Source organism: Podarcis gaigeae, assembly GCF_964106915.1.
Source record: "Podarcis gaigeae genome assembly, chromosome: 2".
NCBI lineage: Eukaryota > Metazoa > Chordata > Lepidosauria > Squamata > Lacertidae > Podarcis > Podarcis gaigeae.
The window spans coordinates 17,435,382-17,454,058 of record NC_139679.1 but is presented as its reverse complement, the minus strand read 5'-3'; the positions used below and the strand labels follow the sequence as shown (position 1 = coordinate 17,454,058).

General features: G+C 44.4%; 1 protein-coding gene and 1 pseudogene across 4 annotated transcripts in view; one reads left to right on the top strand and one right to left on the bottom strand.

Annotated features, from left to right (window-relative positions):
- Positions 1 to 7,626, bottom strand: part of ESPL1 (extra spindle pole bodies like 1, separase) — a 43,014-nt gene extending 35,388 nt beyond the window's left edge. The window contains exons 1-5 of one of the 3 annotated variants that reach the window (XM_083728805.1): positions 7,437 to 7,626; positions 6,150 to 6,238; positions 3,366 to 4,481; positions 2,720 to 2,824; positions 746 to 866 (exon numbers count right to left, since the gene is read on the bottom strand). In XM_083728805.1, the coding sequence (XP_083584931.1) occupies positions 746 to 866; positions 2,720 to 2,824; positions 3,366 to 4,481; positions 6,150 to 6,230 (1,423 nt within the window). In that variant the 5' untranslated portion in view covers positions 6,231 to 6,238; positions 7,437 to 7,626. Of the gene's footprint in view, positions 1 to 745; positions 867 to 2,719; positions 2,825 to 3,365; positions 4,482 to 6,149; positions 6,239 to 7,206; positions 7,404 to 7,436 lie in introns of those variants that run through there. The other 2 variants (XM_083728807.1, XM_083728806.1) reach the window with 2 other exon arrangements.
- Positions 7,627 to 8,850: 1,224 nt separating this feature from the next.
- Positions 8,851 to 9,849, top strand: LOC310839963 (pseudouridine-5'-phosphatase pseudogene; annotated as a pseudogene). The gene has a single exon. The product of its transcript is annotated as a pseudouridine-5'-phosphatase pseudogene (transcript).
- Positions 9,850 to 18,677: the final 8,828 nt, after the last annotated feature.

The following is an 18,677-nucleotide window of genomic DNA, read 5'->3' as shown; positions in this document are numbered from 1 at the left end:
GTGCCAGCTAGACTGGTGACTGGGACTGGCCGCCGGGACCACATAACACCGGTCCTGAGAGATCTGCATTGGCTCCCAGTACGTTTCCAAGCAGAATTCAAAGTGTTGGTGCTGACCTTTAAAGCCCTAAACGGCCTTGGTTCTGTATACCTGAAGGAGCGTCTCCACCCCCATCGCTCAGCCCAGACACTGAGATCCAGCGCTGAGGGCCTTCTGGTGGTTCCCTCATTGCGAGAAGTGAGGTTGCAGGGAACCAGACAGAGGGCCTTCTCAGTAGTTGCGCCTGCCCTGTGGAACACCCTCTCTTCAGATGTGAAGGAAATACGCAGCTATCCTATCTTTAAAACACATCTGAAGGCAGCCCTGTTCAGGGAAGTTTTTAATATTTAATGCCGCACTGTTGTTAACATTTGATTGGGAGCCGCCCAAAGTGGCTGAGGAAACTCAGCCAGATGGGCGGGGTATAAATAAATTATTATTATTATTATTATTATTATTATCCATCAGAATTTTAGCAAGTGACCAAGTTCGCCAGCAAGTTCAGCTTGCCAAAGGCAATCTACCCACCCACACACCTATTAAAGAGAGAAAGGTGGACACTTCAGAGACTGAGATGCCAAAAATAAAGAGTGCATTCTTCATTCTTCCTTAATATGGCCCCCAACTGATCTGTACACAGCAGCATCTATCCCACCTTCAGACTCAGACAGCTGGAGAAAGACAGCTGTTCGTCTTGGAAACCAACCTGAGAAATCCAGGTACTCAGCCTGCTCTTTCTTGGGAAGTCCTCCTAGCATATCCAACATCCAGGTGACAACCTTCTGAAGATACACCAGTAACTCTGGCAGTGCTACAGATTCCGGCCCCTGTGTGGAAATCCAAAAGTTTTAGGAATTAAAACAGGAGGGGGAACTTCAAGACTCAAAGCAACAGGACACCACAGGGCATCTGCAACAGGTAGTACTTGATCAAGTTCAATGGTCAAAGTACCTAGGGTCAGTTAGGAAAACTATGCTGATATGGTATGATTGAGGAATTGTGGGTGTGCTGCAGTCTCCTCCCCCTTTTTCTTTTTTTAAATAAAGTTTTATTACTAGAAATATAATGATACAAGAATAGAAAAGAGCATAGAAAAGCATAAAAGGTTAAGAGTATGAAAGTGAAGAAAAAAACTGCAAGAAAACACAGTTAAATGTTTTACATTTTAAAATAATCAACTTCACTATTTCTCAAATACTTAATATATGCTTAATAAATGTATTGCTCCTCTGAACACTTTACAGACACTGCCTGCTTCATCGTCTTGATACGGTATGACATTCTCAGAGAAGCATGAATTCAGTCTCTGTCCCCAAAATTCCTTATTTTCTTTTAATATAATTCACTATCCAAGGTTTCTTTAAACTCCACCTGCATTTTCATCACTGTTAATTGTATTAATCCAAACTTCTAATCAATTCATTTTCAAGATATTATCTTTCCAGTACCTAGCATGCAATATTCTTTTTAAGTATAGGGTGATTCTATAGTTACCTGCAGCCATTGACACACCACAGTATTTTGCATATAAATTAATCTTAATTACTTTGTGACCCAAGACTTCAGCCTTCATTTTGCATGCCTTCCAGCCACAAGTACTTGTGTCTACTTTATTCTTCCTGCGCATCAACTCATTATCTAAGCAATTTGGAACTTACACACATTTGTTTGCATGATTAGGATAAGCTAGCAATTTCCTATCATCTTTCAATGTGCCTGTCAATTATATTTTGATTTGCAGATCTTTACAGAATCAAAAGTTCCTCATTCAAGGCATAACATAGCCATCACATCCTATTGCTTTTTAGCAAGATATGCTCACTTTGATGTATGCATTCTTGGTAGGAGAAGAGGCTTGTGCCAAACATTACACAGTCAAGTTGAGGCATTATGTTTCTGCCCTTCAGAGGTCAGCTTCCACGTTCACAGCTAAAAAGAAATCACACTTTTCTCTTTATTTATGAACCATGGGCGTTCTGTTGATGTGAAAGGAACCATGTCAATATCTTGTCTTTACAGTGGTGCCTCAGAAGTCGAACAGAATCCGTTCCAGAAGTCCATTCGACTTCCAAAGCATGGCTTCTGATTGGTTGGTGGAAGCTCCTGCAGCCAATCGGAAGCCGTGGAAACCCTGTTGGATGTTTCGCTTCTGAAAGAATGTTCGAAAACCGGAACACTCACTTCTGGTTTTTGATCTTTCGGGAGCTGGAACATTCGACTCCCAAGGCGTTCAGGAGCTGAGGTACGACTGTATAGGAATTGGGTAGGTGATAAAAGTGAGCTTTTCCTTGTTTGATCAAAGTTCCATTTAGCCCAGAACTGTCTTCTTCAGAGATGGGGAATCTGTGGCTCTCCAGATGTTGTTGGACTAAAACTCCCATTAACCTCAGCCAGCACGGTCAATGCTCAGGAATGATGGGCGTTCCAGTCTAGCAGTGTTTGGAAGATCACAGGTTCTTCATCCCTGGTCTACTCTGACAAGGAGCAGCAATTCAACAAATCTCCAGGCAAATGTTTTTCACAGTCCTGCTATCAGACATTTGGACAGAAGACCAAAAGCTCCCCAACTGAGGCAGCAAACAACTTAAAGAGACTAAGACTTGTTTATCCTGCCCAAGGAAGACAACATCAGTCTTACTTCCACAAACTGAATGTTTTTGTCCATTCAAGACAGACTTACCTGCAGAGTCTGTACAGTATCAGATACCAAAGTCGTGTATATCTGGAAGTAGTGGTACAGTTGCTTCTTCAGAGTTTGCTGCTGTCTCGTGTTCTCCGGCAGAACCTTACAGAAGACAAAGACGACCGAAAGTATTTGGAACAATTCCAGGTCAAACCTGTATAAGATTACTCGCAAAACCTTTAATGTGTTGAAAGCCCTCCTAAAAATCCCATTAAAACAAAAACAGTAGCACTCTAGTGACAGCAGAGGAACTGGCCTATTTTAATTTGAGACAGGAAAAATACAATTTATTAATCTACCTACCACCATTGAAAGAGTTTACAAAGTCTTTTCACACTTCAATGTAAAATGCAATAGATGAGAACTTGGAAAACATATTTCTGAGATGTAACGCTAACATTTGCATTCTAAAAATCTGATTGTGCCCCCTCTTCTCTCTCACACACACCAACTATATAAAAGGCTGTACTTTGAAAATCAACTTTCTAGATCTCACAATAGCAGAGCAAAGGTATTTATCCTACCTACCCCTCCCACCTCCTCCAGGATAAAACCCTATTGCTTACATCTCAGCCATGCACTATTGCTCTCACAAAGACATCCAGGACTGTATGAAAGTATAGGCAGGGAAAGCTTTACTCACTAAACTCATCAGCTTCTGGAGTAATGTGACGTAACTTTCCATGAAGGCAGAGATCCCCAGAATATCACGCAGGTTAAAGCGGCCCTGTTGGCTGTTCTTTGCAAGTCCAGAGAAAGGGGTTATGAGCAACTGGCAGCTTTCAGTCAGCACTCTAAGCAGGGGCTCTTGAGCATCTGGTGAGGAGTTTAGAGCCTGAGTAGCTTGGATGAAGAAGGGCTCTACTGAACCCTCAGCCTGCACCAACACTTTGTTCAGCTCAATTCCAGCAGAGAGCACGTCTAAAGCCACACTAAAGAAACGGCCCTCATTGTTGGACTTTCTCAAGTAGCCTCTGAATTGCCGAAGAACTTCATCGCTCTCTTTGAAGCAGCCACTTTTGCAGAGGTAACGGCACCTCACCACAGTGAGCTCTAAGATGCAGAGACAGTCCTGGAAGGTCAAATGCGCACCCACACCCCTCTTTTCCAGAAGGGCAGCAACCAACTGGTGGAAGAACTCTGCACTGAGAAAATGGGCCTCTTCCTTTCCCAGCGGACTCCGCTGGGCCTCAAATATCACAGCTGCAATGCAGGCATGCCGGGCCACGTTGGACGTGAAGTACGGGGCCTCCTGAAGCGAGAGGTTGGCGGCATCGTTCTTCAGAAGAATCAAGAAGCGTACAGCTTGCAGCTGGGTGGAGAGCACGGCCCTGAACTCTGCCGGAGTCTTGTCCAGTTTAGCCCTGCCGTCCGCATTCTTCCACAGAACGCCAAAGGTGCTTTTGGCAACAGCCGCATAGTCATCAGCAGGCACCTGGGGAGGCTGGTACTTCAAGAGTTCCCCATAGAGGAGATCAGCAAACCTTAGGGAAGAATCATAGGAGCCCTGAGCAGCTATACCCCTCAGCAAGTGGAACAGCAACTTTTCCAAGTAGAGGGGAATATACTGGAGCCTTGCTGCAGTGTAGCCACCATAGGCTGCCTCGGCTAGGGCCTGGAGACTTTCCAAGTGAGCAGGACAGTCCAAACCTTCACCAAGCCTGTGGATGCAAGCTCGTAGGATTCTATCACATGCTGTGACCTGTTTGGAGGCTTGGCATGGGCAGTCTGCATTTTTGGGTTCCCCCTCAAGGCATTCCTGAAATTGAGAGGAGACTTTTAATATCATTGTTAGAGCATCTCACCATTTTTTAAGGTTTACTAAGCCCCTACTGGAGGCAATGTAACTATGTGTACCAAGAATGGGGAACTCTATGGCGCTCCAGATGTTTCTGAACTTCAACCACCATTAGTCCCAACCAGCATGGTCAGGGATGATGGGAGCTGAAGTCCCACAACAACATATGGATGGCCACAGGTTCTCCATCACTGATTTATACAAACAGAAAAGCATGCATCCAGAGTCCTTTTGGGCATTGTGAGATTTGGCATTTCTTTTCCCAGCACAGGAAGGCTGTTAGAACACCCCATGCAAGTCACCACCAGGAACCATATCAGCTAAAAAACCGCCATCAACTTAAGTAACGGTCAGTTAAAGGTTTTACAAAAAGCTCACAAGCTATTTATCCCCCAATAACTGGTATTCCTGCCCTGTGGAACGCCCTCCCATCAGATGTCAAAGAGATAAAGAATTACCTGACATTCAGAAGACATCTTAAGGCAGCCCTGTTCAGGGAAGTTTTTAATATGTAATGCTGTACTGCTTTTAACACTGATTGGGAGCCGCCCAGAGTGGCTGGGGAAACTCAGCCAGATGGGCGGGTTATAAATAAATTATTATTATTATTATTATTATTATTATTATTATTATTATTCATATTCAGATATACGGTGTCTAATTCTCGAGGATTGGGAAAGATTGTGGAAGAAAGGGGTCAAGTTCACTGCATGTACTGTGTTAAAGAAAAATATAATGAAAATGATGTACAGATGGTATTTGAGTCCTGTAAAATTAGCAAAGATATATCCTAACTGTGACCATATATGTTGGAAATGTAAAGAAAAGGAAGGAACCTTTTATCATATGTGGTGGACCTGTCCCAAGGTGAAAGACTTCTGGGAAAAGATTTATAAAGAACTGAAAAAAATGATGAAATATACATTTATAAAGAAACCAGAGGCCTTTCTTCTTGGAATAACAGGTTTGGAATTGCCCAAGAAAGATGTTAAATTATTTTTGTATGCCACAACTGCTGCTCGTATTTTGTTAGCTAAAAACTGGAAAACCCAAGAATTACTAACAATAGAAGAATGGCAGATGAAGATGATGGATTTTTCGGAGCTAGCCAACCTAACCGGAAGAGTCCACAACCAGAAGGAGGAGGAATGTCACGAACAGTGGATTAAATTTAATGATTACTTAGTTAAATATGTTAAGTTAAATTAACTGAAAACAGCTTGCAGATACTTAATTGGCTTAGGATTTTATTTATGTTAAGTGATGAATTAATATGTTTAATTTCATAATGTGAAGATCTAAGGATGTTAACGTTTAAGTTAAATTTTATAAGAACTGTGATTTGGAAAACCGTTAAAAGGATATGCAATGAAATCCAGCCAAGGGGAAGCGAGGAAGTCACTTAACAATATTAATAAGTGTAATTTTCAATAAGGCTATGATTTATGTTTGTTTGTCTTATGTGTTTGTTTGTTTATAATGTTGTGAAAAACCAATAAAAAAAATTGGGGGGGGGGGGGAGATATACTGTGTCTAATTCTCGGGATTCCATTTACCCACCATGGCGAACAATAGCCCTAGAACCCTCTTTCAAAAGCCATTCCTTATCAACACATTTAGCAGCATTACCTTCAACTCAGACAACAAAGTCAGTGTTTCTTGGGAAGTGCTGGTCCGCGCCACAAAATCCACGTCTTTGAGGAACTTCATCTCGCATCCTGCAGAAAGCAAGAATACAAATAAAATTACCAGCCCATACGCAGAGCTGAGCCGTCTCTCTCTCTCTCTCTCTCTCTCTCTCTCTCTCTCTCTCTCTCATTTAGCCTGGTCCTATATCCCTCATCCCTACCTTGTTACAGTACAAAATTGTTACAGTGTCACAGAATTGGAAGGGCCCCTGAGGCTCATCTAGTCCAACCCCCTGCAATGCAAGAATCTTTGAGTCACATCTCCTATCTTGGTGCTTAAACAGCAATAATTTACACCAGAAAAAATGGGCTGCTACTGGTGGTGACAGTGTGTTGGCATAGAAAACCATAAAATAGGAAGTCCCAACTAGACCAGAGCTTACTGTGCTGAAGAAAGGCTTCCATATCTGGACTGCTACACACACACAAACACCCCTCCAGTCTCTCACTGTTGCTTGCATGCCAATTCCTCTCGCTACATATGGAGCATAAGAAGAGCCTGACTGCTAAGTCATTTAAAAGAGGTAATTGATTGGGTTGCTAAGCCACTTTTCATTCAAATGAACCCCAAAGCAGTTTACAAACAAGAAACAAGAACAAACAGCAATAAATTAATAAATGACAACAACATAGCAGAACATAATAGAACATCACAAACACAGCATAATAATAATAATAATAATAATAATAATAATAATAATAATAATAATAATTTGTTATTTATACCCCGCCCATCTGGCTGAGTTTCCCCAGCCACTCTGGGCGGCTACTCATATAACTCATTCAACTCATATAAAAGAACTGACAAATAATTAAACAATCTACAAAACGCTATTAACGAAGCAGCAATAAAGAAAACAGGCTAAACCTCACAATTACATTGGAAGCCGTGTTATATGCTTAACGAATCAAGATGGCATTTATTGGGGGCAGAGAAGGACGCCTCAATGCAACCCCTGCGCTTCAAGCCACCAAACTCCTCCCAAGCCCGCCGGTACCTAAACCGAATTCCGCCCTGAGGGGCGTTCACACTGGCTCCAAAAAAACACCCCACAACCCTCTTCCCAGGCTGGGCTGGGACTCCGCCACTTTTCGGGATAGAAAACCAGTTCGGCTTTTATATATATTCTATATATTCTCTGCCATTATAGAAAGGACTCGGCTCGGATTCGGATTGCGCCGTGTAGACGCACCCCTTCCCCCCCCCCACACACTCCCAGTATCTTACCCCCAGTCTCCCGACAACCCCTCGAAGTCGGCGGGGCCGCTTCCCTAACCGGCAGCCGCGCGAGGCAATCAAGCGAGCGAGCCCGCAAGCGGAACCGCGCCCTGCGCGCTCCCCGTTCAAATCGGCGCCCGCGGCCAATCACCGGCGCCGCCTTGCAAGCCCCGCCTTTCCCGGGCTGCGCTTCCCCGCTGCGGAAATAGCGTAGCGCCTCGTGGGATTTGCTACCTCCAGAATGCATTGCCGCTTTGCATAGGATCGCGTGTGTTATTGCTGCGGCCAATGATGGGCTACGGCGAAGTCCCGTCGCCCATGGATTTGAACTTACGAGAGGAGATTCCGACTAAACTTTCTTACAGGAAGAATGGAACGGTGGAGGTTTTAAAGCAGAGGTTGGTTGGATGGGTGGCCATCTGTCACGAGTGCTTTAATTTAGGTTTATGCATCTCAGGGGGTTGGACTCGATGACTCTTGGGGTCCCTTCCGAGTCTTCAGTTCTCTGATTTCCTTCCGCACATGGAAGGGATCGGATCCTCGGCTCACCGTTCTTGCAGAAAGCTGGCGAAGTGGGTCTTGGTTGGTTTTAGATGTATTTTTAATCCTTGTTGGAAGCCGCCCAGTGTGGCTGGGAAACCCAGCCAGATGGGCGGGGTACAAATAATAAATTATTATTATTATTTTGCTCGGTGTTGCAGGTTTTTGTTACTTTCGCGTGCATTTATTGGGAGGGGAGGACATGGGCGTAGCCAGGATTTTTGTTAGGGAGGGCAGGCTTTTGTTTTGGGGGGCAAAACCTCAGATTTGTATTGATTTTGATAGATTGGGGGGCAGCTGCCAACCTGCCCCCCGGTTACGCCCATTGGGGAGGAGACTTTTTTTTTTACAGGGGAAAAAGGACTGGACGTGCTCTTCTGGTGAACCGGCCACCTCTCGCTTCCTGCATCCTGAGCATTTGCCATTATTTACGCAGGAGTAAGCCGCGCTGATTTCAAGGCGTCTTACTCCCAAGCAAGTGTCGCAGTGAAGGGGGAAGACCAAAGCCAATCGGCAGTGCAGGAACAAATCACCCCCAATGTTGCCCTGAACGGAATGAAGTCCGTGGGGCTGGGCTTGGAGAACCTCTCGCCTTCTGGACATTGTTTGACTACCAGTTCCCATCAGTCCCAGTTTGCATAGCAGTTGGGAGTCCAGTAGCCTGGATGCCCATAGGCTCTCCAGCCCCTGCAGGGACACCTGTACGCACAGGGTCGCGGTGATCAAGAGATCGAGAGCCGTCGCTGTTTTGCACCACGGGCTCCCTTTCTATTGTGCCACCGCCAGTTTCTTTGGCCGCGATTGCTGCAAGCAGCCCACGGGTGGACGCCGTCGGTTCCCTAAGTGGGGAAATCAGCTTTCAGAGGGGAAGTTGCGACAGTCAGAGCCAAAGGTGCTGTTGTTGCCGCCGCCGCCGCCACCTTAAAAGACGACATAGAATTGTGGGTGCAGTTTGCAAAGCGAGGGTGAAATCATAGAAGCTGTCGGGGCAACGGCAGCGCGCGCGCGCCCCCCCCCCGGCTTACTTACCCAGCGGTTTTGCTCGACGGTTGTTGAGCTGCAACTGGTCGGAGGTCGACCTGATGGCCACCAGCTCCAAACCTCTCCAGCCCGTCACTCACGTCATTTTCGACTTGGACGGCACCCTTCTGAATACCGAAACCCTTTACACCGAAGTGATGAATGATGTGTGCGGCCGCTACGGGAAACAGTTCACTTGGGAGGTGAAATCTTCCATCATGGGCAGAAGGGAAGCGGAAGCGGTGGTGATGATTCAAAAGGCCCTTGACCTCCCCATAAGCCCAGACCAAATCCTGGAAGAAAGTCAGAAGAAGAAGAAAGAGTTGTTCCCCAAATCCGTGTTTTTGCCAGGCACAGAAAAACTCATCCGCCATTTGCATCAGCACAAGGTACCCATCGCTGTGGCCAGTAGCTCCATTAAAGAGGCATTTGACATGAAAACAGTCCACCACCAGGCCATATTTCAATTATTTCACCATATTGTCCTGGGAGATCACCCGGAAGTGAAGGCTGGCAAGCCAGCGCCTGATATTTTTCTGGTCTGCGCAAAGAAATTTGACCCTCCGGCCCCTCCAGAAAAGTGCCTCGTGTTTGAAGATGCGCCCAATGGGGTCAAGTCAGGTGTAAGTGCCGGCATGCAAGTGGTCATGGTTCCGGATGAACACCTGGCGAAAGAGTTAACCAAGGAAGCAACCCTGGTCCTCCCCTCCATGAGTGACTTCAAGCCAGAAATGTTCGGCTTGCCAAAATTTCAATGAGGGATACAGTTTAATGTTGACTGTGTTAATCTTGCCATATTGGAGAAAATAGAAAACTCCTTATTTTTTATTATTAAAAGGCTCATCAGCCCTATTATAAGTTATATTCTCCATTTCTGCCAGCTCATTTATTGAAATCTGTGAATGCTAGAGAGAAAAAATGGGTCGTGCATGCTATGCCACTCTTAGCAGTTTGACTTCTGAAAGTCCCATTTTTGGCAGTAGCCCCCGCCCCTCCAAAGAGATTTTTTAAAAAAACAATAATACATTTTTATTAGTTTTAACATATAAATTATAAAACATACCACACAATTTATAACAAATACAATCTTATTGGACTTCCATCAGCACCTCTGATGATCTTCCATTTTAACCACTTCTTATGCATTTCTTAACTTTATATTGTCTTTACATCTCTTAACATACCATCACCCCTTTTCCATTTTTACAATACTTCCAATAATACTCCTCACAGAACTTCTTGCAAACCTACAAACGTCGTCTGGTCATCACAAATACTTTTCAAATAGCTCGTAAATTTACTCCAGTCTTCGGTAAATTTCTGGTCTCGCTGGTTTCGGATCCTTCCTGTTAATTTATCTAATTCTGCATAGCCCATTAACTTCATCCTCCATACTTCAGTCGTCGGAAATTCTTCTTGTTTCCATTTTTGGACCAATGGTATTCTAGCTGCTGTTACTACATATAGAAAAAGCTTACAATCCTTTATATTTATATCACTTCCAACAATGCCCAATAGAAATGCTTCTGGTTTCTTAATAAATGTATATTTCAACATTTTTTTCAACTCATTATATATCCTCTCCCAGAAGTATTTCACCTTTTTACAATCCCACCACATATGATAAAATGTTCCCTCTTTTTCTTTACATTTCCAACATTTGTTACTAGTTTTATACATTTTTGCTAATTTAACAGGGGTAATATACCATCTGTACATCATTTTCATCACATTTTCTTTTAATGCATTACATGCTGTAAACTTTAAGCCCCTCCAAAGAGATTTGACCCTGAATTGCAGAGCCACTTGGGGAATACCAGACAGGGGTGGAAATGGGGCAGGGGAATCCTTGGGTGTGAATGCAAACATTTTTCAAAGCTCGCCCACTGTGTTGCCTTGTTTATCTTTCCACATTTTGCAATGATCTGCCTTCTGGTTTTATTTACTCATTTTCTTATTGCATTTGTCTCACACCTTTGTTAGCTCAAGTGAACATATGTGATTCTCCCATTCTCTAGAGCAGTGTTTCCCAACCTTGGGCCTCCAGATCTTTTTGGCCTACAACTCCCATCATCCCTAGCTAGCAAGACCAGTGGTCAGGGATGATGGGAATTGTAGTTCAAAAACAGCTGGAGGCCCAAGGTTGGGAAACACTGCTCTAGAGATAGGTTAGGCTGAGATGGTGGATTGGGCCACAGTGAGCTAGCTCTTTGCATGAACTGAGGATTTGAACTTGGGTCACCCAGTGCTCTAGTCTCAACTCCCAGCCGCTCCAAACATATAAAACTCTGCGTTATTCTGCCACAAAAGTCTCATTTGTCTCAAGGATTGTTGCCCAACTAACTCTATACGTTATAAACCTGAAGACTTGGCCTTGTTTGTGTTTACAGAAGCACAGGTTTTTCAAAGTAATTTATAAGTAGTACACTGTTTAGACATCTCCGCCTCCAGTTTACATCTTTATGTTTATGAAGGACTACTCAGAATGTAACTAGAAATTTATAAATTTAAACTGAACCCTTCCTCCTGCAGCATGATCTTAATCTAATAATAATAATTTTATTATTTATACCCCACCCATCTAGCTGGGTTTCCCCAGCCACTCGGGCCAGCTTCCAGCACACATAAAAACATAATAAAACATCAAACACTAAAACCTTCCCGATACAGAGCTGCCTTCTGATGTCTTCTAAAAGTTGTGTCATTCTTTATCTCCTTGACATCTGATGGGAGGGTGTTCCACAGGGTGGGTGCCACTACGGAGAAGGCCCTCTGCCTGATTCCCTTTAACTTCACTTCTCACAGCGAGGGAACTGCCAGAAAGCACTCAGAGCTGGATTTCAGGGTCTGGGCTAAATTATGGGGATAGATTAGATGGCCCTTTTTATTAGAAAAGTAAAAAAATACTGCACCAGGACATGGCGGTAGCTACTGGGTGGTTCGGTATTACAGCGATTCTGCAGCGAGATAAAACAGCTCATTGGATGAAGAACAGGTCCCACAGAAAGCCCTTTCTCTATCCACAAACTTGTCCCTACTCATCCTTTTACTTGGTATATAACATCTCTGCCAATAACCATTATTTTTGGCATTTCTCCCACCAGTGCCAAAATAGGCAACTTGCAGGAGTAACTTACCTTTAGATACACCTTTTACAGCACACACTTTGCAGGCTAGAAGTAGAATTACCACATACCTGTAATTCTTTCACAGGAATGGTGGCATTTACGAGTTTTTTTTTATTATTATTACATAGAGACTTCTATACCCTATGTGGAAAGATGACCAGCCCTATTAGGCAGATTGAGACAGCTGCCACAGGCCACACTGACTTGGGGTGGTACAAAAGGACAGGAAATGATTATTTTTACTCCCAGGAAGAGAGGGGGAGGCACTTGTGGGACATTCTGTCTCAAGTGTTAAAGTCATGAGGTTGTCCTTGGGTGCTGTGAACACAATACCCAGTTTCGATTCCTAGCATCTCTAGGTAAAGGTAAAGGGACCCCTGACCATTACATCCAGTTGTGACCAACTCCGGGGTTGCGGCACTCTTCTCGCTTTATTGGCTGAGGGAGCCGGCGTTTGTCCGCAGACAGCTTCCGGGTCATGTGGCAGCAGGACTAAGCCGCTTCTGGCGAACCAGAGCAGCACACATAAACGCTGTTTACCTTCCCGCCGGAGCGGTACCTATTTATCTACTTGCACTGTGACATGCTTTCGAACTGCTAGGTTGGCAGGAGCAGGGACCGAGCAACGGGAGCTCACCCCGTCGCAGGGATTCAAACCGCTGACCTTCTGATTGGCAAGTCCTAGGCTCTGTGGTTTAACCCACAGCGCCACCCACATCCTGCACATCTCTAGGTAGGGCTGGGTAAAGACCCCTTGTCTGAAGTGCCACCATCAGTCATTGTGGACAATACTGAGCTAAATGAATCAGTCATCTAAGTAATAAGGCACTTTTCTGTGTTGGAATATCTACAAGGGCAGATTGACACCATACATTTAAAACACACTCAGCGCACAAGATCTACCCCACGGGAATTCTTGGAACTGTAGTTTCCCCCCACAGAACTGCAACTCCCAGTGCCCCCAAACTACAATTCCCAGGATTCTCTGCGGAGAGGTCATGAGATTTAAATGTATTGAATGTCCTTCAAATTACAGTGGTACCTCGGGTTAAGTACTTACTGTAATTTGTTCCAGAGGTCCGTTCTTAACCTGAAACTGTTCTTAACCTGAAGCACCACTTTAGCTAATGGGGCCTCCTGCTGCCGCCGGAGCACGATTTCTGTTCTCATCCTGAAGCAAAGTTCTTAACCTGAAGCACTATTTATGGGTTAGCGGAGTCTGTAACCTGAAGCGTATGCAACCTGAGGTACCACTGCAATGTGTTGGATCTGCCCCCAAGAGAGCTTCCTAATTTCCAGGACAGACAGAGGGGAAACTAAGGCTTGTTGCCTGTGTAAAATCTGTAGCATATAAAGTGCACTGGAAGAACCGTCCCAGCTCCTGCCAACCTAGCAGCTCGAAAGCACGTCAAAGTGCAAGTAGATAAATAGGTACTGCTCTGGCGGGAAGGTAAACGGCATTTCCGTGCGCTGCTCTGATTCGCCAGAAGCGGCTTAGTCATGCTGGCCACATGACCCGGAAGCTGTATGCCGGCTCCCTCAGCCAATAAAGCGAGATGAGCGCTGCAACCCCAGAGTCAGCCACAACTGGACCTAATAGTCAGGGGTCCTTTTAAGGTAAGAATCATCTCCAGGCAACCAGACAGATCTTTAACATGAAAGGGTTGGGATGATGGTTTTTGTTTTTCCCCTGCTGTTTTGTTACCACAAATCTACCACAAACAAGTAACTGGTATAATTGGGCCCACCTGTTGGAGATTTCAAACATCTAAAAGCTCAGGTTTGTTTACCCAGACCTATTTGGATATTTGGGTGTGTTATCCTGCCCAGTTGCTGACTTACCTTTGAAATCCATTGTTTGAAACAGCATTTCTTGTGTTCTGATTTATATCTGCATTCTGTTGTACCCAGGTTTTATAATTTTTGTAAACTGGCCAGGGATTTTTGCCAAAAAGGTTTGATGGTTATCCTCATTTTCTGAACTAGTAACGTGAGATTCGTGGGCCAGTAACTTCTGTGGTCTTATTTGCAAGACTGCCCTGTTCACAAACCCAGCAGTGGGCTGAATAGAAAGGTGGGAGTGGGAGAATGAGAAAATTATAGAACCATCGTTGGAAGAAACCATGAGGATCATCGAATCCAACCTCCTGCAGTTCAGGAATCTTTTGACCAACGTGGGGCTAATATTATTCCAAGATGCAACCTGCCTAGAAACACATTTTGCAAACCGTTGTAACCCAAACAAGAGGTTCAAAGCCTTCTGAAGGGCCCTGAATGGGGTGGGGCATGTTCATGGATTCCCTTACCTTTCTGCCGTAACTCTAGGCGACATTATGCTACTGAAATGGTTATCCTTTGGCAACATGTACATGGTACGTTTCCACCACATTCTGATGTGGCAAAAAGTGATAAATCGCCCAGAAATATACCAGGAGATGCACATCATCCCTTCTGACCGCCTGGGTACAAAAACAGGAGAGGAAATCAAGGCTTACACATCCGTTCACACGGTAATCACGAATTAGCAAGAGAAATTCTTAAGTAACAAGTAGAACTGTCATACGTTTTTGAAAAAACCAGAGTCATTCCTGTTGGGAATGGTGGGAGAAGACATTGACAACAATGACCAGAAACTGTTCATATACACAACAATGGCGGTGAGGTTATTGCTGGCTCAGGTATGCAAAAATTGCCTACAATAGAAGAATGGCAGTACAAGGTTATGGGGTACGCAGAAATAGCCAAATTAACAGCAAAAATTTGACATCAGGGGGATGAAACATATCAAAAAGAATGGGGGACCCCCAGCCCCGCACCCCCACAGAAACCCCCACCCCAACACCAGTCCAGACGACCTCAACCACATTCCCCATCACCCACACCTTCAACATCCTCATACTCCATACTAAGGAAAAACAACTCCAACCTTAATAACACAACCCACAATCAGGCTAAAATCTGATACCCAACCAGCAATATGGTGGCACCAGAGCGTACCAGCACCCACATCCCCACCCCAACACACCAACAATGTTGCTTATAACATTGGCAACATTGCTTACGAACCTTATACCTGACAGCGACATTACAAAGTCACTTCACACTGTCTCGCTGATCACCCCCTATCGTAGACAACAGGGGGGATGGCCTGTCCTTGAACATGGCCTTCCACACCAGCTGAGACCTAGGACCAACCGGCTAAATGCCAGATGGCCCAAAATACCCCAAACAAACACCTATATGACTACATATAGGAAACTCCCTACAACTTACCCCCTACTCTTTAACCCAAATCTCACTCTACTCCCACTAGCCCCCCACCCACCACACCCTAGGTCAGCGCAACCCCACTGGTTCTTTAAACAACACGAAGAGAGAGACACAAGACAACCCGAACGGGTTGGCAGGGAATCGCCCCACATAATAGATAAGCAAGATGGCTAACCTAAAAGCAATTACATTAAATGTGAGGGGGCTGGGAAACCCCATCAAAAGAAAACGCATCACCTCATACATAAACACCATGAAACCACACATCACCTTCCTACAAGAAATACACAACCCACCCAAAGGCAGCAAACTCCTGAGCGACCCCCGCTTCAGTCAACAGTGGGTCGCACAAGGCTCAGGGAAAGCTCGTGGTGTAGCCATAATACTCAGTAGAGACCTGAACTTCACTGCCACAACAGTCCTCAAGGACAAAAAAGGCAGATTCATTTTCGCTAAAGGGACACTAGATGGCAAAATCAAACTGACAATCGGCTCCATATATGCCCCAAACACGAAACAATTAGAATTCTTCCAGAAGACACTAAACAAATTCCTCTCCTTCTCTGAAGGGGAAGCAATCCTAGGAGGGGACCTCAATCTAAATATGAAAGGTTTATCCCTGAAAGATATCCACCCCACAACCCCATGGGCAACCTTCCTCCGAAGGAAACCCCCAACAACTAGGAACTCTTACAAGTTACTAAAAATGCTAAAAAACAGGGGTCTCTACGACATTTGGGGTGAGCAAAACCCGGGAGACATCAGCCATACATTCCAATCAGGACGCCATGATACAGTGTCCAGACTGGACAGCATTCTACTCACACAGGGTCTGATCCCCTCAGTGGAATCAACAAACATAGGTAACATTAAAATCACAGATCACGCCCCAGTAGAAGTCATCGTTAAAATAGGAGAAGGAACACAAACCACCCCATCATGGTCCTTCAGTCCCATCCTAACTACAAACAAACAAATTAGAGAGAGCCTCACAAAAACCCTCCAAAACTACTTCAAGGAAAACGATGTAAACAATATAACAACCCCCCTCCTATGGGACGCAATGAAAGCGGTCACCAGAGGAGCTTGCATAAAAGAGAAAACATTCCTTAAAAAACAAACCTCCTCAAAAATTAGCAAAATAGAACAAGACATCACAGCCCTCTCATCACGCTACAAACAAACAGGATCTAAAAAACTCCTCAAACTTATAGAACAAAAAAGGAGAGAACTAGACTCCCTAGAAATTAACAAAACAATGATCAACATTCTATACTCTAAACAACGTTTCTACGAATATGGAGGGAAAAACTCCAGATTACTAGCAAATAGATGTAGGAAAAAAGCACTCAAAACAAGAATACACTGCATCACCAAAAAAGATGGCTACATAACATTCTCCCCCGAAGAAATAACCTCAGAATTTGCAGAATTCTACTCCAACCTATACACCTCCCATAACCCACCAGAGAAGGAAATCAGAACATTTCTAGCAGGACTGACCATGCCTACCCTAACTGATGAGGAACAGGAATTCATGGACAGCCCTATCACCCCAGAGGAAATAGATGCGGTCCTCAAAAACCTGAAACCACACAAAGCCCCAGGCCCAGATGGCTTCACAGCAGAATTCTATAGGAAATTCAAAGAACCCTTGATGCCCTACATGACCCGCCTATTCAACGACATCATAAAAGGGGCCCCCATCCCCAAAACCTGGACCCACTCCAAAATAGTCTCCATCCCAAAACCACTAAAAGACAGCCTCAAAGTAGAATCATACCGTCCAATCTCATTAATAAACCAAGACTACAAGATATTCGCATCAATCTTGGCCAACCGCCTAAAAATCTTCCTACACAAGTTAATAGCCCCAGACCAGACTGGTTTTGTCCCTGGCCGCAATATAACAGACCCCATCAGGAAACTACTGAACCTGATCGAACACAGCAAGGCAACCAAACTCCCATTGACAATTATGTCCCTAGACATCCTCAAAGCCTTTGATTGCTTGGAGTGGAAATACATATTAGCAGTACTAACTAACATGAAATTGGCCCCAACTTCCTACAAATCCTCAAACAAATATACTCCCAAGCCTCAGCAAAATGCAGAACTAACAATATGGATTCTAATACTATAGCTATCCAAAGAGGCACGAAACAAGGATGCCCACTGTCTCCCTTCTTATTTATCCTGGCTCTGGAACCCTTAGCAATCCGCATCCGAGCAGCCACAGACATCAAGGGAGTGGAAATAAAAGGCAGAACCTATAAATTAGGGCTCTTTGCAGATGACCTAATGGTCACAACACCAGACCCCATAAGCACAGCAACCTCCCTAATCAGAGAACTCAACACATTTGCAATGGTGTCGGGCCTACAGGTAAATTTTACAAAGTCAGAAGCAATGTGCTTCAACACCCCTCCTCACACCCAAAAAGAACTCACGAAGGTCACCAAAATAAAACTTTGCCACACCAAGTTCAGATACCTAGGGGTACAAATAACCAGAAACCTCAATAAACTGTACCTCCACAACTACAAGCCCCTGTGGCGACAAATTAACAAAGACCTAAAGAGATGGAATAACACGAATTTCACTCTCTCAGACAAAATAGCCATGATCAAAATGATCACACTCCCAAAACTAACCTACCTATTCCAAACCCTCCCAATCTGGATCCCCTCAACCCAACTTCGCAGTTGGCAGAGAAAACTACACTCTTTCATCTTCTCACATAAAAAACCAAGAATAAGCCCCAAATACCTGCACCTCCCCACCTCAGAAGGAGGATGGGGAATCCCCAACATAGAAGCATGTTACAATGCCAACCAAATACGCCATATAATCCCATATATACTAGAAGATGAGACAAAACAATGGGTACACCTAGAGAGGGACACAATTGAAAACACCTGCACCACAACATACCCACTCCTCCCAAACAAACTAAAGAAAATTCCCACAACACTTAACAGGTACACACAGACCATGCTCAAAGCATGGAAAACACAAATAGGCAAACTATCCCCAACCCCATCCCCACTAATCCCCCTGGCGTACCACCCATTATTCTACCATGCAGCACAAAACCTCCAGACAAAAACCTGGCGAACCAAAGGCTTATATCGCCTAATAGACTTTTATAAAAATAACAAACCCTTGTCAACACAAGAAATACAAGACAAACTAGAAGACACCCAAATGACCTGGTTAACACAACACCAACTACATGCTTTCTTAAACAACCCAACAGTAAAATCAGCAGCAACTAGGCCCCTGACAACCT